Source organism: Dermacentor silvarum, chromosome 6 (genome assembly GCF_013339745.2).
Source record: "Dermacentor silvarum isolate Dsil-2018 chromosome 6, BIME_Dsil_1.4, whole genome shotgun sequence".
Lineage (NCBI taxonomy): Eukaryota > Metazoa > Arthropoda > Arachnida > Ixodida > Ixodidae > Dermacentor > Dermacentor silvarum.
Window position 1 is genome coordinate 187,895,315 of NC_051159.1, and position 19,158 is coordinate 187,914,472.

At 45.8% G+C, this 19,158-nt stretch overlaps 1 protein-coding gene across 5 annotated transcripts in view; it reads left to right on the forward strand.

Annotated features, from left to right (window-relative positions):
- LOC119456546 (TBC1 domain family member 5-like) overlaps positions 1-19,158 on the forward strand; it is a 103,698-nt gene that overhangs the window by 25,974 nt on the left and 58,566 nt on the right. For 3 of the 5 annotated variants that reach the window (XM_049669965.1, XM_037718378.2, XM_049669964.1), the window contains 3 exons: positions 15,135-15,223; positions 18,562-18,582; positions 18,675-18,725. In XM_049669965.1, coding sequence (XP_049525922.1) covers positions 15,135-15,223; positions 18,562-18,582; positions 18,675-18,725 — 161 coding nt within the window. The remainder of the gene's footprint in view (positions 1-15,134; positions 15,224-18,561; positions 18,583-18,674; positions 18,726-19,158) is intronic. The other 2 variants (XM_049669962.1, XM_049669963.1) reach the window with 2 other exon arrangements.

Sequence of the window (19,158 nt, forward strand, 5' to 3'; positions counted from 1 at the left end):
TCGCCAGACGATGTGTGTGCTGGCCACGGGACACCATGGGGCCGTTCGGAGGGCCGTGAAAACTCTGAGGGCTGGCCATACCACGTGGTCATACGCTGGTTGCAAAACCGAGAGATATGACCCGGGACACCGCAAGAGTAACATACCGGGGGAGGTCGAAACCTTGGTTGTTCGTCGATGAACTGAACATTGTCATTTTCCCTCGTGTAGTGGGCTGGTTCATGGCGTGTGTCATGACGATACATCGGGCGTCGAGAAGGTGTGTGCTGAGCGCGTCGGTCATAGCGCGGAGTCGGAGAGCGTGTTGTCATCCGAGACTGTGGGGCCGCGCTGTACTCTACGGCCGCTGCGCTAACCATTGGTTGCCAAGGGGCCAAATGTGGCGCAGTCATAGCCTCACGCGACGTGTACATGTCATGGTGGTTAGCTGTTGGACGCGACATCTCTTCGCGGCGGGAAAGTTCCTCGCGGACAATCTGTCGGATGGTCGAAGGAAGGTCGAGGCAAGGGCTCGTGTCCACACTGGCAACCGTCGTAACGTTTGCCAACCGACCAAACTTTGGCGTAATCCGACGCATCTTCAGCGTTTCAAAGGTTCTGCAATGCCGAATGACGTCGGACACAGAACTTAGGCTTTCTTTACCGATGAGGAAATTGTACACGTCCTCAGCCACTCCCTTCAGCAAATGTCCTACTTTATCTTCTTCGGACATGCGGGCACTGACCACCTTGCACAGCTTTAAAACTTCTTCAATGTACGTGGTGCATGTCTCACCTGGTAGTTGTGCCCGTTGCGACAGTGTCTGCTCAGCACGCTTCTTTTTGGCGACTGAGTCCCCAAAACACGCCTTGATCTCTTCAACAAAAAGTTCCCACGTCGTAAGCGTGTCCTCGTGGTTCTCGTACCACACGAGTGCGGTGTCGGTCAGGGAGAACACCACGTTGGTGAGCTGAGCGGTTGAATCCCACCCGTTGGACTTGCTCACCCGTTTGTAATGGACGAGCCACTCGTCGGCATCTTCTCCCGCTTTTCCTCCGAATGTGGGTGGAACTCGGTAGTATTGCAGTGGACTGCTAGGCGCTGCCCTCGGAGCGGCTCCTTCTTCAGGCATGTCGAAGACGGTCACGGCAGATGGCGGGAGGCCGGCAAGTCGACGGCTTCGACGAAGCTGCAGCAGTGACGGTTCCGTTGTGGTGAGCGCGTACCCCGCACCTCCACCACTCTGTTACGCGCGAAGGAGACCGTTTATCACCCTTACGGATGAAGGGGGCCGTTTATTGTAGGTCGCGAAGGTGAGCGCAAGAGCGGTCAGCTGGTTGATCAACTCAACGTCGTCCTCTTCTCTTTCAACCCGGGACCGCAAGCACGTTCACCGGTCATCGTTCTTCTCACTCACGCGTGCGTGCAACAATATTTATCCAGAATGTGTGTCATGTCTTAGTGACTGTAAATCCGGATATATGTTGTTTCTTTTTTCCTTCAAGTATGTATAGCAGCATCTCCTCACACACTATGCAGAAAGTTTGTAAACAGGTTATTTTCACAATTTTTAAACCTAGAATCAACAAAATACCACGTGTTTGTGTACTGCTCATCATCTAGTGAGGAGCAATCCACTCATTTATTTCATTGTGTTTCCTTTGATTTAGATGATAAACCATTTCGCATGTACAGTTAAACTTGCTTATAACGAACCTCCATATTAACGAATTCCTGGATATAACGAAATCTTTCTATTCCCCGCCGTTACTCCATAGAAGCACATGTATTTGAGACCTCTACGTAACGAAGTGGCAGCGGTAGACCCCCTCAATATAACGAATTTTCCCCTCCGACAACCTAGAGATTTCGCCCCAAATTTTGTCATTTTTGCGCGAGCAGCAACCGGAAGCACCTTCTCCACTGCGACGGAATGTGAAGCGAGTGCACGTGTGCGTGCGTGCGTGCGTGTGCGAGGCGGGCCTGCATCCCTCGACCTGGCAATCTTGCCGCCGCGGATGTGACCTTTCCCCCTCCCTTCATTCAAACCTGATCCTGCCGCTTGCTGCAGCTGGCCTAGCTCGCCAAGCCGGCACTCCTTTTCCAGTTGATGTTGCCGACGCGCTGGTACACGCTATGACACATCACACTCGATGAGCGCGGACACGCACTGTCAAACGGTGGCGGCATGTGGAAGCGCTGCTGGAGAAGCGAGCAAAGTGACCTTCGTGCTGTTGTCTATCGCTTCAACGCAAACTGAGCACCAAGAACACACAGCATGCACAAAGCTATGAGCCACCTACGCACCTACACTGCTAGACTCTGCCCCAAAGCAGATCGCTTTCAAGATTCAACCCGCGCGACCGCGCGCCGCCACGCAGTACGCAGTTGATGCCAGAGTACAGTACAACGCCACCCCGCTATCCCTCTCCCCTCGCTTCCTCCCTGCTTTTCTTGCGCACGCAAGATTTAGACGCGGTCGTTGGCTCCCCTCGCATGTTTTCACTCGCAGATACAGCATGCGGCGCGCGGCGACTGTGTTATCGCCCTTGGACTTTATACGGAATATCTATGAGCCAAAACCAATTTTAGGGCCACAACGCTTCATAGACACCATCTTTATATAGAAAATACGGATCTCAAGGGCCATACTTTTGCTGGCGGAAACCGAACATACGTCATAGTTGTCGCCCCCGGCACTTTGGGCGGCCAATGTCAACGTCAAGCCACCAAGCCAAGCGACATGAAAAGTCAAAATGGCCGCTCGGGCCGGCACGGGGTGGCAGTTTGCAACGTATGATGTGGGAACGGTCCCACAGTTGCGACGCAAGAGCAGGAATACCAATGCATTGGGTTCTATGGATGCTGTGCCGGGACCGGCCGAAAACGACGTAACAGCCGGGAAAACGCAGCCCCCGGGAACGTAACAGCGGGGTTCTACTGTAACACAATACGACGCTACAACCCCATCGCGACGCTTGCTCTTCATTTCCGATGCCTCGCGCTTGTGCGAAACGACACGCGTCCACGCAGCCGGTACCTGGTGTGCTATTCCAAGGATGAGTGCTTCGACGAAAACGAAAAACGGGTACGCGTTACAATTGAGGGCGCGTTAGAATCGAGTAAATATGGTAAGCATTTCTTTTTCGAATTTTCCTCTCGAACCTGCATATAACAAAATCCTCTTTATAACGTCGTTTTTCAGGAATTTGTAAATTTCGTTATACAGTGAAAGCTCGATGATACGAATCTCACGGGGTCACGAAAAATATTCGTATTAGCCGAAATTCGTATCATCGAAACACAATTAAAACTACAGTCGAATCTCGATAATTCGAACTCGAAGGGGCCAGAAAATTTGTTCGAATTAAAAGGACGTATTTTTGAAGTATTCGTGCACCATAGCACGATGCACGAACGGTGCGAGTCGTGAAATATCGCGGCGCGCAAGATCATAGCAAGCGCGGGCCACGAAACTGCCCACGCCGGCTAACGGTCGCTTCCTGATAACGGCAGAAAACGAAGCTTCAGGGAGCGGGCGGCGCCGGCACACGGGTGCGCGCGGATACCGTCGAAGGTGAGGGAGGAGAGCGGCAGCTAGGGAAGCGGATTTGGCCGCGTCAACTCCGCCGCTTCGGTGGCTCCCCTCGCCCTCCCTCTCAGCTCCCTCGTAGCTCTCTCACCTTCGACTCCGTGCGCTGGCGCCAGCTTATTTTAGCCGCTCCCCGAAGTTTCGTTTTCTGCCGTTATCGGGAAGCGAGCGTTTGCGGGCGTGGGCAGTTTCGTTGGCCCGACTGCGCCTCCGCCGCTGTTTTCCTCTGCGCTGCTGCCGCAGCGTGCAAGGTCAACATGTGACTAGAAAATAGAGGAAGCATAGAGGAGAAGGGTTCACTGCCATTTTATCCGCGTGGCTGAGACGTCGGCACTAGTGTGTGCTAGAATACGGTTGTCTAGAACACTCTAGTCGGCACGTACACACTTGTTCCGGCGCGATGCAGAAACGGCGACCTTGCAGTTTGCGAGAGGGTGAAATTTCCGCCGCGGGGTTTTTTTTTTCCCCGTTCCATCGCGCGCGGCATTGAGGGGTATCTCCTGAGCTTTTGCTCTATGGCGGTGTCGGAGCAATGCCGGTCGGAGGCGCCGCCGCGTGATTTGGCGCGCTGCTAAGAGCATTGTCAGTGCGCGGTATGTTCGAAATAAGCGTGTTCGAATTAACGAGATTCGACTGTAGCTAAATTATAGAGTCAGAGGTGAACTCACTCAGGCACATGTACGTAAAAAGCATTTATTTCTTGAAGAAAAAGTCTCTAATGTCCTTCTATCTCGGTAGACATAGCTCGCTGCGACTAGGTAAAATGGCGCAAACACAAAGAACGCGAACACAAATGGGCGGCCTCCGAAAAGGAGGAAAAGTACAAAAGCACCAAAGCGCCACCACTTCAAACTCTTCGCGCCCAGTCGCGGAGTCCGCGCTGTCCGGCGCCGCGTCCGCGCCTCCGCACCAAAAGAGAACGGGAGAAAGTGCGTGACTGCGCGCTGTTCTCTTTCGCGGCCGTCGGTGGGGCGGCGTTTATTCGTATCAACCGACACAGGCCGAAAATCGATTCGTAACAACCGTTCTCTACCACGTTGCAAAGTAATGGGGCTCGGCCGGGACCACAGAAAAATTCGTATCATCCGGAAATTCGTATTAGCCGTGATCATATCATCGAGCTTTTACTGTATCCAGGTTTAACTGTATGTATAAGATGGTTGGTATTGCAGAAATCACAATACAGTAAAACCTCGTTAATTCGGATTTCACGGGACCGAAAGAAATGTCCGAATTAACTGAATGTCGAATTATCGAGGGTATCCAGAAAACAACAAGCAAATGCTGACTACGTCAACACGCTTTTATTTAGTGAATGAACGAGCAAATCCTGTTGCTATTTTGCACAAAAGCAGAGTGGAAGCTGAAATTTTTCATTATCTCGTTACTCATTGGCTCTCGCAGCGGCGATCGAGGCCCCGCGACTTAGCAGCAGCACGGCTGTGGCGCACGCCTTCATTTGCGACACGCTTTGCACTTCCGCGCACACATCCCGATTATGTTTTTGCCACTGAACTGATCGCCAACAGATCGGACGCCCATTGTGATGTAGCCGGTGCTCCTCATCCTCAACAGCTTTGCACCAAACAAAAACGAAACAACCAAGCAAAAACTAAACAACCGTTCCAAAGAAAACCGCGGCCGTTATCGACGCGATTATGGACGGTGGCTTTACGGTGCTGAAGGGACACGGCCGACACACGCACCGAGTCGGAACGGAACTGGCATTCGCTGCAACAACTGCAGACGAAACCGCGGTCGCTATCAATACGATCATGGATGGCGACTACGCAGTTTTTAGGCACGCGGCCTACACGCATACCGAGTCAAAACGAAACTGTTTGCCGCAACCGCTGCAGCAGAAATGGCGGCCACTATAGACGCGATCATGGGATGGCGACTACGCAGTTATGAAAGCCCGTGGGCAATGCAGTGTTATACGCGGCGGTAATGCAGGAATAAAGGCTTTAAAGGCACAAATAGGCACGAAGGGTTTCGGCATTGCTGTCATTCCCGTACGATTTTCGCTAAGACTATGGAGATGTGGACTCCGCAGCTTCATTACGGTTGGACGCTAGTGCCGTTTTTGCTCTTTTGCGTCGCACGTTTGCAGTGCTTCTCACTCACCGAACTCCGAACGTTGTCTGAATTAACCGATGTGTGGCCAAATATGTCCGAATTAATGAGAGCTTGATTGCATTCAACAATGCATATGCCAGCCGGGACCAGAGGACGAGTCCGAATTATCCAATTTTCTGAATTAACGAGGGTCGAATGAACGAGGCTTTACTGTAACTTTTGAGCACCTGAATGGATGCTGGAATTAGTTGGATTGATGAGCCTCACTCTGAATGTTCTGAATGGGAGATGGCGACATGCTTTTGTCAAGCATGTGACAGCAGCCGTGCACTCGGTAGAGTAGGCAGCCGTCCGCCATAGTTTTCTGCGTCGTTGCTCGTGCTTCTCTGTTTGCTTCACGTTTTTGCAGCGAAAAAAGCAACACCCATCACGTTTGTGTAGTAGCCAAAGCTTCAAGGCATGTTGAAGAACAATTGTTGCGCAGTGGGGTGCTCAAATACCTGCATAGCTTGACGATGACACGGTTGTAATCAGTCCCCTCCAGGATGCATGAGCGAGAACAACAGCAGCAAAGGATCGCTGCCGTTTGACAAAAAATTTCTTGTTATCATGCTTTCTGTTGTCAACTCAGTGTTTGTTGCACAAGATCATGTTTACATGGGCAAGTGACGAATTTGATCACGGCCCACCCATGTCTTGGTTTGGTTTGTCCGCTGTGCAACATGTGGGTTGAGAGGAAGCTTTAGCTTGGGCCCAACTCCGATGCCGCCTAATCAAATAGATGTAAAACACAGAAACGCGTTTCTGAGATAACCACTGGGCAGATTTAATTGAAATTTGTTGCATTTGGAGAGAGAAAGTATAAATTCTAGTGACTCTTGGAAGCCGAATGTCGATTTAGGGCCTAAATATTTTAAATGTAATTTTCAAGAACTGGTTAGTTTGAAAAAAAATGGAAGCACGAAGTTTACAAATTCGTAGCTCGGCACCTAGACCAGATATTGCAGTTCTTTAAACTGAATCCATTAGAGCATCTAGAGCAGACAATTTTGAAATGTCAGTTTATATCTTACGTAAATTTGTTGCATTGTTTATAAGGGTCTTGCAAGAGTTCTACTTACAAATTAGTGGTCTATTTGAGAGCCATATATATATATCAATTTTGGCCGCTTTAGATGTACCGTTAGGTGCAAGTTACATAATTGTGATATCATTTTTCATTGCTGAGTTACAGTGTTGTAAACTTGATAGTTTCGTTTTCAGAAAATTTTAGAGTTTTGCCAATTTTTATTAAAATATTGACGACCTAAATAAAAATTCGCAACCAACAGTCACTAGATTTCAACTTTTCAAGCGAAGCTTGTAATAGCTCACAAGTTTCAGTGGCATTGTAGTCATGCAAAAACTCACGTGTGGCGCATACTTACATTGCATATGTGGGCATGAGCCAGGGACAAGAAAGGAAGAAAGAAAGAAGGAAAGAAAGAAAGCAGATGCGGGGAAAGCTGTGCCAGTGCTGGATCATGGGACGCGCGCGACCAATCAGGGTCGTTAGGTGTGTCGCGGGGAGGAATAGGGCAGGAAAGGGGGTTGGCACGTGATCCGCAGAGCTTCCCTTGCCTCAGATCAGTTTTGTCGACCGGATGGGAAAGCTGCACAGTGGTGCGTTCTGCTGAGGAGCAGGCTGCATTTGAGCAACGGCGCCGCGAACGCGCTCAGGAAAGGGCTCATCGTCGACGTGCCGATTCTAGCGTGAGGGTTTCCGAAGCCCAGGCGAAGCGTCAGTGAAGAGCCGCGGACACCAAGTTGCGGGAGCGCGAAGAGCCGCCGACCCCGAGTTGCGGGAGCGCAATGTTGAGGCCAAGCGTCAGCGTCGTCTTGCCCTCCAGCAGTCCGACAATGGTGGTGCGTGCCTTGGCAATGCTAGCGCCAGCTTCCCCGGTACGACGGCCAGGCTTCAACGTGAGTTTTTCAACCGGAACTTCGGAGCCAGCTGCAGTGCGTGTGACCAGTTGTGGTTCGAGCACAACGTGGTACTCGTCAGTGCAATTCGTTCCAAGGAACACCGAAGAAACACACGACAAGCTTCGTTTACCCCCATTTCCTCGACAGGGGAGGGGCTACTGATTTTTTCTTTTAAATGCATCAAAACTCATCAAATTTGGTGCAGTGGTTGCCGAGAAAAACGATTTCTCCTTTCCCGTGTATTTAGATAGGAGCCCCCGAGCTAAAGCTTCCTCTTAAGGCATTTCGCTTATGTTCTGAATTCCGCCTCTGCCATTTGCTGCTTCTTTACCGTGTTGCTCTTGCTAGGGTGCATGACTGTGCAACTAGATCGTGTTGTTTGTTTAAGCTACTGAGGCTTGCAAGGACTGATTTTGTTGGTTTTATGCGGCTTGTTATATCGTCACATCAGGTCTCGCCCAGTTCATGCTTTCTGGATTTATTTATGCGTGGCTTCTCGCATGTTGAAGTGTTGATAGTTGCTTCATGCTGAACTATTGTTGATTTTAAGTAGGAAGTTTTTGCCTCGCCTCATTTGTAAGGGGCTTAAATAACACTGTGTTCTGCGGGAATGATTACAGGCAAGTGCTTCTTTGACCCTTTTTGCGACATCGGGACAACCCTTGTCCCACCTGCAAGGCAGTAGCAAAAAGATGATTGTGAGAACTGTGAGAGAGCTGGGTTCGCTTGAGACCGCTGGCGCCATCTAGTAGAAGTGTGCTCAACTATTTTATGCTTTCTTTTTTTTCTACTGGGTGGCGCAAGCATCCCGTGCGTGTTGTAGTTTGTTGCTTTTTTTCGAAGGACCGAGCTGTGCACGCACGATTTTCAAAGAGCAGCATTCTTCTTCAAAAATGGCAGGTAAGATGCCCATTGTATTCTCCGTGCTTCTAAATATGTCAGGCTTATATGAGTAAAATTGTATAGTTCGTACCGTATTGTAAACAATTCTGTCTTCGAAAGTCTGCAGGCATATGCAAATTCATTAGGCTTAGGCTTTAGAAGCATGGCGTCGTGTGTCGTTCGTGTTCCAATGAAACGTATTCATTCATTATGTATTCCTTCGTCCTTGTAGGGGAACGAAGTCTCACCGCTGAAGAGGCATTAGAGGTGTTCTTTAGCATACCTGACGGTTCGGAAAGTGATGTGTCAAGTGATTCGGGTGACGAGTTTACCGTACCATCAACCTCGGCTTTGGCTCCAATAGAGTCATCGGAAAGCGACGAAAACACCAAGCCGCAGCGCAAGAAAAGACCCAAGAAGGCATACACACGAAAAAAGAAACCTAAGAAAGCGCACACTAAGCCCATTGATCATGACTGTGACGATGAAGGGGAAGAAGACGATTCCCTATCAGCAGGATGGATAGCCAGGCAGCCTTGCGACATTCCAGTGAGCATCGCAGAAAATCCACCGACATACTCTCAAAAACTAAATGCAGACTGCAGCGCATGTGACGCGTTGTCTCTATACTTCGATGAAGAGGTGTGGAAGATGATTGTTGAGGAAACAAATCTCTATGGCTCTTCAAGGAATGATGCCAAACTGGCGGACGCTGACAGTGAGCGAGCTGAAGGCCTACATAGGCATGCTCATTCTAATGAGCATTCATAACTTGCCTCAAGTGTATCTGTATTGGAGTTCAGACAAGTTTTTCAATGTTAAAGAAATATCCAATGTAATGTCGTTTAAACGTTTTCAACAGATGACTCGTTGCCTGCACCTAAATGGCAATTCAAAGATACCCAATAAGACCTCACCAAATTTTGATAGGTGCTATAGGGTGAGGCCCCTAATGGAAATGCTCAACGTCAACTTCCAAAAAGAGTACAAGCCTTCCTCCTACGTCGCTGTCGACGAGTTCATGATTCTCTTCAAAGGTAGATCAGCAATGAAGCAATATATGGCGCTAAAACCAAAAATCAAGCACGGGTATAAAGTGGGGAGTATCACTGACAGCCAGACTGGTTACCTCTGTAAATTTGACCTCTATCAAGGCCGCACAGAGCGTCGACCTACTGACATGGGACTCTGTGAGCATGTAGTGCTTTCTGTAACAGAAGACGTGGTGGACGCAATTTCACAAGTTTTCTTCGATAATTTTTTTTTCCTCAAGGAAGCTTCTCCTGCGCCTTTGAGAGCGAAGTATATTTGCTTGCGGAATGTTCAGATCCAACAAGAAAGATCTGCCCCAAGAGGTGAAGGTTGACAATAAATTCAAGCGTGGATCATTCCTATACAGATCCAAAGAGCCAGTTTCTGTGTACCAGTGGCAGGACTCCAAGAAAGTCCATGTGATGTCCAATTATCACGATCCCCAAGAAGAAGCTATGGTGGAAAGGAAGCTGCCTTGTGGGAAAAAAATTCAGGTGACATGCCCCAAGGCTGTGAAAGACTGTAATCGGTGGATAGTTGGAGTTGACCATTTTGATCAAAAAAAGAAATGCCTAAGTAGTTGATAGGCAGTCACAAAAAGGATGGCACAGAATATTTTATTTCATGGTTGATGCTGCCATCGTGAATGCCTTTATTCAGCACGCAGGTGTTCACGATGCTGGCAGCACAGGCTTGCTGCAATTCAAGCTCATTCTTGGGTGACAACTAGTCGCATGGCAGTCCTTCTACATTCGAAGATCCCTGGCAGACTACCTCAGAAAAAAATGGCGCCACGGTGGTTCTCTACTAACTGGAGTTCCACACGAAGTCCGTTTTCAAGGAAACAACCACTTCCCAAAATCATCTGACACAAGAAGGAGAGGCCACTGGTGCTCAACCAAGCGTTCCGAAGTGCGCACCAAGCTCATATACACAGCTTGTGACGTGCCATTATGTATGCAGTGCTTTTCTCCCTTTCATTCATCAAAGTGAGCATAAAGTCACCATGCAACTTTTTTTTGTGCTACCCCTCGTGAGTGTTAAGACACATGCTGTCCCACCTCCCTTTATTCCTTGTCGTGTGCAGTGGGGCACACGTTGTCCCACATTTGTGCTAAAACCATTCTACGGAGAGTGATGAAAACTGGTCTGACCATCTTTTCTTAGCCTCAATAAAGTGTCTTTGGATAAAAAAACATTTTTTTTGCATATGACCTCATGCCTTATGAAGGGTTAACAGCTTTATTTGTTTTGCCCGAGGACATCTTCGACGTTCTGGTTGCTTGGGAAATGTGTTAGAAGAGAGGTAGCTCAGAGCAAGGATTATTGTTAGCTGCTGCTGCATATGGTATTGCAGTTCAAATTTTGCTGAAAAATTCAAGTCAGCTTTGTAAAGTCATTACACCCTGATGCTGTCTGATCATATTTACTATGCATAGTGCCTTTTTGCTTGTGCATTTTTTACTCGGTTGAATTCTTTTATTATCTTTTGTGGCTTAGGAGTGCAATGTTCACACCACAAAGGAGTAAACCTGGCCTTACTGCCAGCGCCCACCTACATTGGCCAGTGCTGCTCTGCTTCTAAATATATTGTTTGGCTTCACTCTTCTGTACAACATTGAAAAAAAAAAATACTTACTCGTAAGTTGTTAAAGCTTTAGCCTTGTACGTTTCCAAGCAGGCCACTAAGGGAATTGGAGATTCTGAAAACTGCAGTGAGAAGGGCAGTTCGCTGACGTACGCAGCATTGTATTGGTGGTGCAGCGCTATCTCGGTGCTTTTATTCAACTGTGTGTGTGTGGCAACTTTGTTGGTTAGTGTCCGCATTTCCATTGACTAATTTGTGATTACTCTTCTTGAAGCAACTTTGACGGCACTTAATCAGCAATGTCACGAGTATCCATCAGTAGCAAGATCACTACAATGTGTGCCGGCAGCGTGCTGTCATTTGAGATATAAATCTGCACCAACTGTGTGCCTATTATTGAGGCACAGAAATAGTATTACGGCAAGGGCTGAATTAAAAAAAAAAAAGAAGCTATTGAGACATTACATTAGTCAACAACAAAATGAAGCGGTTACTTTAGCATGAGATCCACTTCATATAACTGGTCTTCATTACACTTGTCTGTGGGACGCACCCGGCATGTATGCGAACCGGCTTGTCCCCAACTCCGGTAACATTGTGTACATGTCTGCTCTCATAGAGACCTGTGCCTTTCCTGCAGCTCTCACCGCTGAAGCAGCAGTCTGGCACTCGAACAGTCTTCAGTCATCCTTGCTGCAAAATGTTATCGTCTGCTACTGCATACGTTCATACTTTCGAGAGCTCCCGCTAGGTGGCCATTAGTGGTGCTTCTATAGGCGGTGCACCATGTGTATACACTGCTACCTAGTGCCACAATTTTTGTGATCAAGCTACCACTCCTCAGTAGTTGGGAAGGAAGTGGTGTCACTCCTTTAACCATGTTAAATGTTGCTGGTGAGCATGCAGACTCCAGAAGCATCCTGTGCTTGTCTTGCTGAGACCTTTCTGCACTGCAAGCAGTTCATGGAAGTGCTTTTAATGCTGCATTTATTTCTATTTTTGTCTGTTTCTCAAGAAGTTCTCTTTATGTTGATACAGTCGAGCCTCGTTACAACGAAGTCGGATTTTAAGCAAAATTTCGGTTGTTTTATCTGGTATTCGTTAGTCGTTATAAAGATACACATATGAACTCTCGCAAGCAAATCTGCACAATGAACTCAATGAAAGGGTGCTCAAAGATAGACAACACAAAGTTGCAGAAATGCAGAATTTTTGAATTTAGAGCTCAGCGCTAGTTTTTTACCATGTTTTATGCTTGTCATAGCCACGTTTATAGTTTTCGTCGACTTCATCTTTACAGCTGGTGTTTTTTTTTTTTCATTAAGCTTTTTCTTTATCCTTCATGCCTTTTATCACATCATCGCCTCTACATTTGTTGTTTGATGTATTATTTGTTGATTACATTTATTTTTTATTTTTATTTTTTATTGAAACATATTTATCACCTCATCCTACACCTTTACCATGGTTATTTGTTAAGTGACATCTGCCATATTCGTTTCGTTCACATGCTCACGGTTTTCTCTCCCTCGTTTGATGACGCAGCAAGAACGGCTCTTGGTTAGTTTGGTGATCGCCTGTCGCAATCCTGTTCACAAGGTTACACAGCAGATATTATATATTTTTTTGTGTGTTTTTTGTGTTTATCGGCACATGTGACAATGACAATGCGGGCACGTGTTCAGGATCATGAATGAAATATATGCTGCTTGCTATCCCAGAAATATACAGTTGGCAGTCTGCGCTCGTGGTGTCGTGTTTGTTTTCTTTCTTGTGTCTTCGTTTTTTTTTTGCGCAGTCTATAAACCTCTAAAAGCTATGAACCAACTAGCTCGCCAGAACGTCCTACTAGAGCTTGGTATAAACGTGTGACCTCACCTTTTATTCTGTGCTGGAGAGAAAAAAATAAATACTACACCAACGGCAGTGCTGGCCGCATGCACAAAACAATTTATTTAGATTGGTTGGCTGATGCTAGCCACTTTCACTGCCCTTAGATGGTGGGGTGTGAAACAGGGGCGGGCAATTCAAACGCTCTTCGGCTGTCAGCGATTCAAACTATCAAAATATTGTGTTTTTTAGAGCTTTGCTTACTCATTGATACATTTCGAGCCACGCCAACACACACACACACACACACACAAAATCACAGTTTTGCCATAAGGGCGAAGCAGTGAATGCGATAGCAACATATTAGAATATTGTATGAAGTGTAAGACTCGTAGCTGTAGGGGCAGTAGGAATTGCAGTAAGCATAAGCTTACTAAGTAAACGTATGTTGTGTGGCATGTGTAAACACATGAACAGAGAAAACTCAATGACTGCAAGAAGCATCAGTTATAACTACAGGGTCATGTCGGCGTTGTCACCTTGTGTGGACCTCGCATTCCCGTACTGTGTCATGCTCACAGTGGGCATGATGTGTGCATCCGCTTCGCGTCTTTGAACAGCATGGTTTGGTCAACGTTGTCGCTTAGCCTCCTGTTCCTGTGCTGCACTTGAACTAAAGGAGTGGTCCTTGCGTGTATGCAGGCCCGCCTTGCTTCGTTGCGATTAGCGTTTCTCTGGAGCTTCTCGGCTGGCGTTCTAACAACACACGTGGCACATGTTTGTGCAATGTGAGGGAAGCGGAGCTTCGCTGCAGAAACCACACACCATCATGTACTATCCTAGCCACAGTACCTTGGCTACTACGTGTGGGAAAATGATCGCACAAGCCGACAGGGTCTGCATAGTCTGCGTAGGCTGTTTTTTAGTTTGTTCCAGCACCTAAAGTTGTCTAACCTGAGGTCTTCACAGCTACTTCTGTGCACCAGTCTCTGCGATTGGAACATGAACACGCCTAGACATGTTTCGCCACCTGGCATTGAAATTCTGACGCAAAGAAAATCTTACAGTTAATGTGTGTTATGTTCGCCAGAAAGTATATTACAACTAAAGAAATCAGTATCTTTCTGTGTTCATGAGTGCGAAAAATCGCATGGAGTGTTCATAAAATGCACCGTCGTCGCATTGCGCTGGCTTGCACGTGGGAAATTCTTAAGGATGCCCTATTCTGTTTACCGAGACATGCACCTGTGGCCTAATGATTAGGAGATTGAGCTGTTGTGCTAGGGGTCCTCTGTTCGAATCCTGCTGTCGGACAATTTCATTTATGTTTATTTATTAAAGACAGTCTTTCTTACCGACTTTACCACCACTTTTTCGTATTACCACCACTTTTTCGTATCGGGTATTTTTCAAACCTCTTTTGTGGGCTGATCACGGAGATAGTGCAATTACATCACTTCCAGGTTTTAGCTCTGATATTGTTTTGCACTTTTAATAGTCTGAGAAGATTTAAGATAAATGGCATGCACTGTCAGTGTTATGTTTCATGACATTTGTTTGTGGTCTGCCATTCACAAAATTCTATGAAATAATTTGGTCAGGAATTTAAGACCTGGTATGAGCAATGTTAGTGATAGAATAGTGTAGCATTATAACCCGCAAATGCAGCATGACATGTAGTGTGACACGGCGTACAGCGTACATATACCTAAATATATGTGGAGCATCACGTCAATGCCGACAATGACAGCGAAAATTCGCTTGGAGTGTCCATATTATTGCTATTGCAATAATACTACTTCAGTATAACCGATCCAGCTTCAAATTTTGAATTTTTTGATTTGTTATACAAATAAAACTCCCATTGAAACAAAGCATGGACCAAGCAATGTCTGCTTTTACTTCGTTTTATCCGATATTTCGCTATATACGTGTTCATTATAATGAAGTTCGACTGTCTAATGTGGACCATAATAAACCTCACTGCCTTGATAAGCACTTATTTTAACATGCTGATCACTGACAGCACTCTGCAATAAATAGTAACATTTAGGTGACCGTCACATTCACTTCACTTTTTGCTGTAACTTTCTTTGCCAGTGAAAGATTGTGTGCAGTAAAGTAAAATTGCATTCTCTCTTGATGCATGTAACATTTTTAACGGTGTATATTTTTGTTCATATAAGGGTATGCATGAGCTTCTGGCTCCAATCATCTTTGTACTGCACAATGATCAGCAGGCATTTCTGCATGCCCTGGAGCTGGACTATATCAGGTGAGTTAATTTTTCTGCTGCTCAAGAGCAGGCTAATAGCAGTCATACTTCGTTATAACAAACTGATAGATATAATGCAGTAATTGTAATTCATCTTGAAATTCCCTTTTAATCACATACATTTAAAATCTCATTTTAAACTGCCATGAGCTTTACGCCACCTGCCAACACAACAAACTAGCTGCACTGCCAAGTTAGCTGCCATGGCCTCCGAGATCAGGCAGTGTCCCGCTCCCACTGCCAGTGTCGAAGGCCATGCAATAGCCGCACAACTTTCTGTCTCTACCTCTGTCGACTTCCACATTGAGTATGCACAGCACACTTCACTTTGGTTGAGTGCTGTATACAGTCAACACCAGTATAAAATGGGAACAGTGAAGTGTTAGGCTTATGGTACTTGCAATGTGGGGGAAGCATGACTGTGATAAACTGCTGCACATGCCCAGTTAAGGGGTTCATGGCTTCGTGCCCTGGTCTTATGCACTTGGCAATGGCATTATGGATGCATTCAGCCCTCCAGAGAATGCTCTAGAACAAGTGAGGCCATTGGCCATACTACGGAAGCATTATGTCAGCATATTCTACGCAGTCATTGAATCCGTCAGCTGCCAACAGTTCATAGCAATAACATGACTTGCAAGGGCCGAAACATGGTTCTTTGAGAAAAGAACAAACCATCTCTTGCGCTGAGCCACTCCTATAGGCATCTTCACATATATAGATTTTAGGACATTTAGAGGAAATTTCTGCTCAGCTTAAGCAGTCTCACCTAATGAAGTGGGGAGCCAACCACTTTTTGCGGCGACAACTGCAGATCTTGTTCTTATGATGTTAAAATGATCATTCCTGATCTTGCATCAACTGATGCATTATGCCAATGGATGCCCTACTACCATTGTTGCATGTGTACTATAGACTGCCACACTTCATATCTGCATGCCAGCGGAGTGCATTCATGAATAGTAGGCTGCTATTAGGCCATTTTAAAAGTTTGCATTCTGCTTGAACTGGCATTGTGGTGTACTGTTTTCTACTATTGTCAGTGTAAGAGAAAAAAAATCGCGCGTCATTCCACTGCTGTGAAGGTGAATTACCAGCGAAGCAATTTAGCACACGACATAGAGGTGACACAGAATTTAGGTGAAAGGTGTAAGCAAATTTTATTTCTCTAGAGCAGCGATGGTGATCATCCCATAGAAAGACACACGCAAACACACTTTTATTTCACTTGGCGGCATACAATCGCGTGGAAGTCTACCGGCACCTCGAGTAGCTGGACGAAACTAGACACGTACGACGGGACCGCACGTTGGTAGAGCGGATGGAAACTATGCCTGCAAGCAGCTTGCGTGGAACGATGACAAAGAGAAGGCGATGCGAGCATACACATGGCCGACACGATGGGTCGCACAGCGGTGAACCTTTGAGAAACCCTTATTATCTGCTTGAGTCTACTGATTTTGAAAATGGTGCCTATTGATAACTAATCTAATAAAAATGCATATCCAAGTAATGAAACGTATAAGCTTTTGCATAGAATGAAGCAATTTTGCATAAAATTCAGGAGCTGAGTTTTTGCACACGCAGATTTGTTTACAGACACGAAAAATGCATGAAACCCTAACCATAGACAGCTTCGCTGTAAAAACCCGAGTACTGCTTATACACAACATGACCCCTCGTGATAAAATTGTCACCTCTCTTCTTGACATACCTTATGTTGCCGAGTAGTTTGAAGAGTAAGAATAGAGACGTTTGGTGATGGTGGCCTCGTTGTAGTCCTGCAATGTAAAATAAATGTAGTGTGGAGAACCAATGAAGTGTCTCCCCTGGGAGCTGCCCACGCTATGAAGTTGACCCTCAATGTGCTGAAATTTTAGATATGAGTTTCTTCAAATTGCCCTTGAAAGCTTTGCAGCTACGCGACTAAAGCAGATACTATGCCATTTTTTTAAATTGCAGCTGTTGGAGCATCTAGAGTGGGTAGAGTTGATAACTTTCAGCACATAATCACTTTTGTGGCACTTGTACAACTGAGGCAGCAATTTCATGTATTAACTACATATCAGGATGTTACTTTTGCCCACTTCAAATGCTCTGCTGGGTTCAGTTGACAAAACTGCAATACACATATGCTTTTGTTGGGAAGTTAGAGTTGTAAACAAATTTAGGTTTTCTTGTTTTTCCCATTTTCATAAGTTCTTGCAAATATTTGAGAGCCTAAATAAGAAGGTATTCCTAGAAAGCTTCTAGAAGTAGATTTTTTTTTTTTTTACAGTGAAGCTGTTAAGGGCTAGTTCCCCCAGGGTTATGTCCATGTTTAAAAAAACTATCATCATCAGCATTTAGGCTCCATGTGCGTGGTGGTTTGGCTCCATGTGCCTGGCCATTTCCCGTCAGTTGTGCCTTAGCACAGGTGTCAAAATGAATGACTAACATGACTGATAGGTCATGACATCAATAACATCACATGCTCGTCAGTTACGTCACGATTAACGATAATAAAATCATGTGTGGCTCATACCCGCATTGGATATGCAGGTATGAGTCAGGGACAAATAAGAAGAAAAAAAAGAATACGGAAGGAAAGAAATAAAAAAATTGAGAAAGAAAGAAAGAAGGAAGGTAAGAAAGAAATCGCGTGTAGCTCATACCCGCGTTGGATATGTGGGTATGAGCTGCCGAGAGCAGGAGTGAGGGAGATCTCACAGGATACTGACGCTGCTGTGCAGTGTGCCGGCTATGAACGCTGTGGCTCATACGCTAGTCTATTACGATGGGGCGGACTTGGCTCAGCAAATGCACTACTTGGCCATGATGCTGGGCGAAAGCAAGACGCCGGTGTCCTTGCTCTTTGATGAACATGCCGAAGACGCTCAATATAATCAATAATGATAATATATAAATTCACTGTAGCAATATTCACTACAGCAGACCCACCACAGTCACAGCTTCACTGGCTTTCATCTTCACAGTAGTGGAAGGGCTCGGATTTAAAAAAAATATATATATATGTAGCAAATTTCCATGGTGAGACGTGTAATGCTATGCTTCATTTTGTTTGGACGCTAGCTCAGCTTATCCAATTTGAAAGTTGCCACTCTTTGAAGATTGTCTGAATGCACAGCCGTGCAGCCATACACCTCTGAATCGGCAAGCATTTGGTGCTGTAGAATACTACATATGTTTGCCAGAATGAGACAGCAAGCCCTAATTATGATAGGACAGGACTGAACTTTTGTGGAACTAATATTGGAACAGACCGCTTTCGTGATTCTAGGATATGTGGAATTGTTGATGCAAATTAGTTCCTTTTTATTTCCCCTGTTGGTTTTCAGAGAGTTCCCAGATGCATTGAGGTGAGTTCTCTGTTAGGCTTTTTGCATGAAATGTTTTGTTGTCACCTACACCATGCTGTGACAGTCGTTGTACTTTATTTTTCTTTCTGCAGAGATGACCTCAGGGAGCTTCTCAATCCTGACTACACTGAGCATGATGCCTTGTAAGAGTTGCTTCTGCATTTGTCTTGTTACGGACATCACAAGATGATGTTACTATTTGAACACTGCTGGACTCAGCATCAGCTACCCAGAAATTGTGACCAACTCTTCCTTTTTGTTTAGATGAAAAAAAAAAAAAAGTAAGATAAGGTATTATGTTAGAACATGACATTTTGTGAATAAATCTTCTAGTTTCAGCGCTGTTGAAAATGACTAGTGAAAACATTCATTGAGAAGGGCAGGAAACATTTGTTTGCTTCAAAGGATGGCATGAATTTTTATCTGCAACCTGTATTCTGCTCAGTAATTTAGAATCAATACAGTGAATCCTGAAATCAATTCTTGTGTGCCTCAGTATTAAATCAGAATTCATATTTCCATTGGACGATGCTTTCCATGTTGCAATGTCAGCAAACTTGTGAAAATCTTCCATGA